The 7,945-nt window shown below is 40.2% G+C and overlaps 1 protein-coding gene across 1 annotated transcript in view; it reads right to left on the bottom strand.

Moving 5' to 3' along the window:
- FGD6 (FYVE, RhoGEF and PH domain containing 6) overlaps nucleotides 1–7,945 on the bottom strand; it is a 106,048-nt gene that overhangs the window by 51,571 nt on the left and 46,532 nt on the right. Inside the window, exons 3-5 of the mRNA XM_025194397.1 lie at nucleotides 7,029–7,170; nucleotides 1,611–1,678; nucleotides 1,487–1,517 (exon numbers count right to left, since the gene is read on the bottom strand). Of these exons, the coding sequence (XP_025050182.1) occupies nucleotides 1,487–1,517; nucleotides 1,611–1,678; nucleotides 7,029–7,170 (241 nt within the window). The remainder of the gene's footprint in view (nucleotides 1–1,486; nucleotides 1,518–1,610; nucleotides 1,679–7,028; nucleotides 7,171–7,945) is intronic.

Here is a 7,945-nt window from a genome sequence, read left to right as displayed (position 1 = left end):
AGAGGGGAATGTCCACAGGTGATAAAATGTAACCGGTAAAATGTAGAGAGGTTACCTGGGGTTACTGGATGGCATGTAGTTTATAATGTGATGTAATTCCAAGTATTGGGATAAGAAATATAAAGCTTGCCAACACATCTCTACCAATCCCACAACAGAATCATCACTAGACCTGGATCTTACACCTGCACCTCCAGAAATGTAATACATCTAATCCAGTGCACTGAATGCCCTGATGGAAACTACATAGGAAAAACCAAACAACTGCATACCAGAACAAATGCACACTGAAAATCTATCAAATAAAAATACCCAATTACCTGTGGGTGCATATTTCTCACAAGACAACCACTCTCTCTCCAATCTCTCAGTTTTAATCCTCAAAGGGAATTTATAGAATATCTTTCCTAGATGAGCCTACAAGCTTCACTTCATAAAATCTACCAGATACAAAGAATCATGGACTAAATGTAGACACTGGATTTATGGCACATTACAACCTGCCTGCCATCCAATAACCCCAAGTAACCTCCCTACATTTTACCAGTTAACATCTCATCACCTGTGGACATTCTCCTCTTTTATTTTCCCCCCCTCACCTACCTGTCTTACACCCATTAACTCCTATCCCCTCCAAACTTCCCTGCCATGCATTTGCATTTTCATAGACTTGCATTTGGCATATTGGTTTAAGTTTCTATTTGACCCCTGAGAGAAAACCAGCAGACTCTCCCTATGCCTGAAGGATACCTGTGCCCAAGAGCTTTCAAAGAACAGTTTTTCCAACTATTCAGTTGGTCTAATAAAAGATATCACATTTACCCAAATAATCTTGTCTGCCTATGTGCTTAGATCAATATGGCTACAACCAACACCCCTGAAATATGATTGTTTCACTGGCATGCAAGGTAAAGATTATACACAGTGGCACTAGCTAGACTTGAATAAATATTAATTTGCATATTTCCATCCTTGGACATTGGTACTATATAGACTTGTGTTATACCCAGGTAAGGCAAAATGAATACCTGTAAATAGTTGGAGTTCTAAACATACAATCTGACAGTAACGAATGAAATATAAAAGCCTAGGGAAAATAATCTAATGAACCAGTAATTTTATATATGGAGTATATAATAAAAGCTATTGAGTTTCATAAAACATTTTTCATGAAGGAAGAATGTTTATTGCCATACTACCCAAGATTAAAACAATTAACCATATATTTATTATTCAGTCAGACTTCTGTTAAATTAAAATCTGCATTTGCATCACAGCAAGAGGGACTAGGGAGAGGAACATTAATATATTTATCCAGTCTACTTATTATGGAAAAGTGCTAGGAATTTTTCAGTAATTCTTATACTACCATGTAATATGTTTTACTAGGTTGCTTTAAATGAGGAAATGTTAAGGAAAATGAAGTTCACTAGACTACAACATACAGGTTTAACATTATACAGAACAAATGTTACTAGATACTTACAATGTGCAAGAGCTTTAGCACATCCACAAACCTGTTTGAAAAGCAACAAAAAGCAAACCATTATGTTTGAACTATTGTATTGAAATAAATCAAAATAAGTATCAAGTTCAGAACTGACACTTACACTTTTTCTGAGCTCATGATCTCTTTAGCGATATGGTAAACTTTTGTTTTCTTTTCAGCTGCCTTACTCTGCAAATAAAATGATAACATTATTCTGTGTTCACAACACACATGCAACAAAGATCAGTTTCAAGCAAGTAATCTAATGTTTTTACCCCCCACTCCCAAATTTCCTACTAAAACAATTTGCAGCATAAAGGCCATGGGTGGGAAACCAACACTATAAGCCATGCAAGCTACGGCACAAAGATGGACCCTGAATTTTCCTGGAGCCCCAAAGAAGTTGCATAAGTGAAGATACTCGTTTGCACAAAGCAATTTATGGGATTAGGGCCAAAATTTTAACATGGTGCAGGATGTAGGTATAGTAAACAAATAGATGGGAAGGGCACAATGACAGAAATATGTTTATATGCAACCTAATTGTGTGTGCCATATAAAAAAAAAAGAAATTAGCAGTTCTAGTTTGCCAAGTGCCAGTCCCAGTTACTGGCTGGGACTATATCTATTATATATTCAGGATTAATTAAAATAGGGTGTGGAGGAAGAAGTGATATGGATTAATACATCATAAATACTCAGATATATAACCTACAGAACAAACAGCCAACTGAAGTTTTGGTGGAAACATATTCACTGTTGCAATGAAGTACAGATAATAAATTAATTTTAACCTTAGATTTCATTACACTCATATACATTTGTTATATATTTTAAAAATAAGATGGCAATATTATTTCTTTTTTTTTTTCCTGCTTCTGCACTATTCCAAAGAGAAGACAGTAATGTGATTATCATGCTGTACATTTTTATTCCAGGCTATGTACTTTCAACGTCATATGGCATTGAAACCATATATTACACATTTATTATTCTGGTGTCACAAGGCATTACATAATTCAATAAGCAAGCAGGAGAGATAGAACAGGGGATTCACAACCAGTGTCATGGCACCCTGGGATACTAGGGGATCCTTTTCAGAGTGAGGAGATAAAGAGACAAGCTAGGTGTGAGGAGATAAATGGAGGTTCAGGCTCCAGCCTGCCTGGCTGCTCCTCAGCCTGCTGCCTAGCCCCTCTGCAAAGAGGTTAGCATTATAATACATAAATTAGTTTTTGAAATGGGGTGCTGCCCAATTCATAAAGCTATGGAGGGGTGCCTTGAGTCTAAAAAGGTTGAGAACCACTGAGATAACAGGTAACAAAACTGTGACTATCTCAGGGGTTAAATTTTGAACCGCTAAGCAATTTATGAAAGTTACAACGTGCAGGTCTACACTTTGCCCTATAGCAACACTGTTACTGTGCCATGCTTTAGTACTTTTTTTTGGAAGTACCAAAGCAAGGTGCAGTAACCACCTGTACTGCACCGTATGTGCAGCACACGGTTATTTTTTGCAACTATTTTGCCATAGCAGCACACTATAATGGGGGAGCATGCCACTATGGTGAAGTAACTGCTGGTCACGTGCAGACACCCATGGGTGCTATGTCGTTGTACAGCATTGCTATGGCGACAGAGTCACGTTTAGATGTGCCCAATGCAGATGATGTGGTTCAACATCCTGTATAACACAATTCTTTCTCCAGGTAAAAAGCAACTGGAAGCTTTATTACTATGTTAGGGACTGAGAGTATACAATTCAGTTAAAAATAGTCTGCAGGGCTGTGAAATAGGAGCTACATTATCAGGAGCAGCTAACTGGCAGCTAAATTGCAGAAGAAAGGCTAGCTTGATTAGTGGAACATTAAAACCATTAAAAAGGAGGGTCGTTAACACCTGCGGAATGAATTTAGAAGAAATCAGGTAGATTTTCAGGAAGTCTGTTTGTGTTCTCACTGCTGCCTGACTAGAAATGCTGCTGCTGCCAGGCAGCTGGTTTCAGGGGGGCCCAGAAATCAAAGGGGCATCCAACTACACCAGTGCGCTCCCCCTGGCTCCACCCTTCATTGGAATCAATAGCATTGTACGTAGACCATTGTTCCACAGGTATAAACTATCTGAACACTACCACCTCATGCCTAGCTCTCCTTTAAACAGAAACCAGCATATAAAATTCTTGAGAGTTTAAAATCGAATTGTAGCATCCATGATACTGATTGGTAGGCCTAAAAATTAAATACCCTTTGAAAGAAGACATTAAGGCTCTGGATAGATGTAATGCTTGAAGTGCTCCAAACAGCAAGCATGCAGTCATTCACAGCCAAATAAATGCTTCAAAACTGGCTGTAATACTTCAAAGTGATCCTTAAAAAAAAATGAGGAACATCTTTGCAGTGCTTTTTTTTTTTTTTAAACACTTCCTGGAATGTCTGGACAGTCAGAGTGCAACAGGAGAGCTGATGGGTCCCTTGGCATCCCACAGTGCTCTGCCTTTCCCCCCGCCTACAGGGGGAGGGGATGAAGCCAGGCCAGGTGGACAGCCAGTGAGTGCTGTCCTGTGCACTCTGTCATCCTCAGCAATCTCATGCAAGGAATCATTCAAGGAATTCCTTTCTCCAACACCAGGGCTGGAGAGAAGTAACCTGACCTGCGTCTAATCTCCTGGTTTGGTAGGAGACAAAAGAGCAGTAGAGACTAAACAGGATCTCCCAGTTCTAGTGGGAAGCATACTGCCATCCTTAGCAATCTCTGGAGTCCAAGACCCATGCAACTGAATCCGTCTCTTCAGCTCCGGGGTTGGAGAGTATGACTCTGTGTATGGCACTTTATGCTTGGAACTGGGAGACCAGAGCCAGAGTGCACAAGGAAGCATGCATCGGCTGTCAATCCGACTCTTCCTCCCTACTGCCTGGGTTTGGAGGCACACCTAAAGGACCAAGCAACACTTTTGTCACACCCCCCTGGCCGAAGAGCACATCACTGCATGCCACTACAACGATTCAAAAGCACTCTGGCAGGGGCTGAATGTTTGTCCATATCCTGAAGCATTCCGAATTTGAAGCACACCAAACCAGAGCAGAATTTGGAGCGTTTCAAATGTACATCTGTCCATGGCCTAAGAGTGAAATTCTAGGTCTGTCTGCCATTGATACAAGTTATATGTGTATTTGCCATAAGTCCAGCTCATCGTTAAACCTACATTAATTCAGACAAGACGATGGTACAAAACCTTCTGTGTCTTGAAGGAAAAGAGAATCAAAGCATGTGTAGCCAACACTAGGTAACTAACAAATGAAATATATTTTTTTTTAAATGAAGCAACTGTAAAATACCAATGCAAATTAAAGTTCAAAATAAGATATCACTGCCCCTCATTTCTGACCCCATTTGGAATAAAGCTTCTCATGGCAACTAATGCTGAAATCCCCCTTGGTGCTTTTTTAGTCAAGCACAGGATTCAAAGTTTTGACTCTTGATTTCTCTCAACTGAAAACTAAGGCATTCTTCCTCAGTCACTGTATTTGAAGAAACATTTAGTGTACCCACTATATTGGATAAAAAGCATAAACTTAAGTCTGGATGTCTGCAAAGAAAAACAAAACAAAAGAAAAACAAAAATAACTAAACAGCTGATCACCGATGTAAAGATTGTTTCCTTTTCCTCTACAGCTGCAAAAATTGTGAGCAAAATTTTAGGCAAGGAGCAGATTGCTAGTAAAGTTGATCTCCAGCTGTCAGATCCACGTGCCATAGGCCAGCTGAAGCAAGTTAAAAAACAGATGGTTCAGCCACCCGTTCTGAGCTGCACCACAGCCAACTAACATTCAATGAAATATGAGAAGTTTCATAACAAAGATGTGCTCCAACTCTGCATTCCTAGAAATATCTCTCAATCTTTTGCAAAAGATTTTTCACCGAGAGGAGTTAGTTTATACAAATGCACATAATTGTAATCCTTTCCATCAAAACAGACTGTTCCTCTTTCTCCCTTCCCATTTATCCAGAGAAATGTTGATTCCCTGAAATCAGAGTTCAGAGCACTAGGAGGAAATTCAAACTTGTTACAAGGTTTTACCTAAACTTTGTTCTTCTAACAACATAAAATCTGTATCAATCCTGTCCCATAATATTCCACTGTGGAGCAAAGGGATAGTTCACTTGGAAGGAGGTGAAGAAACAGTAATCCCAGCAGGTCTGAAGGCAAACAGACTACACTAGAAGGCTGAAGGGATCTTCTAATGCTTATGAGAGAAGATAAGGGGCATCCTCAGAAAGGTGAGAGATGGACAATACCCCAGATGCTCATTTGATTTAAAGAGAGAGTATTATAATACTAGAACACCTTTGGCTTGAAGGAGGAACAGGCGAGACATACATGGGACTGAAGTGCCGGGAGAAGTCTTCTAAACTATCCTATCCAGTACATAGCGAAGCTAGGAGAGACCAGGCCCTTGATGCAAATTAGTGGCTTACAACTCACTAGGACACTTAAGGCAGAACAGGCCCACTAGAATGTCTACAAATAAAATGCCTCCAAAAAGTTCTAACAAATCCACAAAATAAACATTGTACTGCACCTGTATGAAAATAGTGAATTGAGATGTTTAAATGGATAATATTCCAGCAAAATAAACTCAGTAGACAAGTAAAGACCTCATTAATGTCATCTGCTTCATGATGAGTAGATACAAGCAAGAAAGGCTATGACTGAGGGCCAAGGCTTGCTGTTAGAACCAAGAAATAGGGTTTCAACACTAATTCCAGTACAGGTAGCTGGTGTTTCAAGCTACAGGAAAGCACGAGATACAAACCAGTTAAGAGGCAGGATGCTTTATTCCCTCAGTGCCAGAAAGACAGTGTCTACACTACACATGCAGCAAAAACAGTTAACTTATTTGAAAAATACATGTGGCAGGACATACTAATTTAAGTGTTGCCTTGAAAAACAGAAGTTGTTATTAAAAAGTAGCCATTTTCTTTAACACAGAGCTGAAACACTGCTACACTGTAATAGTTTTATTTACCCCTACCCCTTCAAACTGCTGAGCTGCTTTTGGACAGGCCATAGCAGGTCTAGCCCCCCATTCACTGGTTCCCCCAATCTTGGTCAGCAGTTTCATGTGTTTTCCAGTGCACCAAGAAGAATCCTGAAGGCCCATGAAATTGATATTTTATTAATGGTGCAATTTGATACATGCAAATAAAGCCAGTCAAGCCTGCCTGTTTCACACAGACTTAAAGAGGTATTAAGAATGAACTAATGGACCAGGCAGTGCACACTTTCATGACCTTAAGAAGAAAGCACATTTTAACACAAAGAGACTTGCAAATCCAGAGCAAATTTGAAGTTTTAGAAAGATAAATATTGCTAAGTTATCAAAAGGAAAAAAAAAGAAGAGAAAATAAAAAATCCTTATATTTAACAGAAATATATTTTTAAAGCATCTTATGCAGAGATATCAAACAAAGCCTTTTCAAGCTCTGGGAAACTAAAAAAAAAAAAGTGAATAGAGATAGTTTAAAAAATCATAGACACCTGCTTATCTTGAGGATCAAGTTCCCCTTTGCTGGAATCAGAGTTCGTGTCGTCATCTTCATCAGAGCTGTTCATGATCTCATCATCTGACTGAAGATCTCCCATTGCCACACTGGGATGATCATGATGTTCTTCTGAGGGCCTGCAAGAAGATATTCATAGTGGTTTTATAACAGCATAATTTTAGACCAATTTTTATTTGAAGAATTCTCCATTATCATAGCAACTGGCAGGGGCAGTTTCAGAGAGGTGCACTGGTGCATTTGCACCCCCCCATTTGATTTCTCCTCCATTCAAAGTTTAAAAAAAACCCCTGCTTGGCAGTGGTGCAAAAGCATCAATTGAATTAACAACTCATTAAATCTACCAGATTCCTTCTCAACTCTTCATTCCATAGGTGTTAATGACTCTTTCTCCTTTTTAAAGGTCTTGAGGTTCTACTAATTAAGCTAGCCTTTTCCTGCAATTCTGCTGCCAATTAGCTGCTCCTACTAATGTAGTCCTAGCTCATAGCCAGGGATCCTGGTTTTCCCTGAGAAAAAAAATAAATCACAAGTTCTCTGATAAAAAACCCCCCTAAAATCCATGATAAAAATTAAAGGCCCTCCATGGGCCCCCCTACCCCCCGGCCTTTCTAGTGCCCCCCCTCCCACAGATTGAGAATGGGGGAGGAGTGCATCTCTGTGCCTGCTCTCAGGAGGGAGTCAGGGGGCGAGGGCAGCAGTGCCCCTCTGTGGGCCACACACATGCTGCCTGGCCAGGGAGAGGGGAAGCCCACCCAGCCACTGTGGGGGAAGCTGACTGGGGGCTGAGAGAGTGAGGATGTGTTGGGGGAAGACATGGAGTACCTGCCAGCCAGCAGGCACTGCTGGTGGGGGTTTCCCCAACACTTTCTCTTCCCTCATCCTGGGCAGGCA

This window comes from Alligator sinensis, unplaced genomic scaffold (genome assembly GCF_000455745.1).
Source record: "Alligator sinensis unplaced genomic scaffold, ASM45574v1 scaffold1738_1, whole genome shotgun sequence".
Classification (NCBI taxonomy): Eukaryota; Metazoa; Chordata; order Crocodylia; family Alligatoridae; genus Alligator; species Alligator sinensis.
Note: the sequence above shows the minus strand (reverse complement) of the source record. Positions and strands in the feature narration are given on the sequence as shown.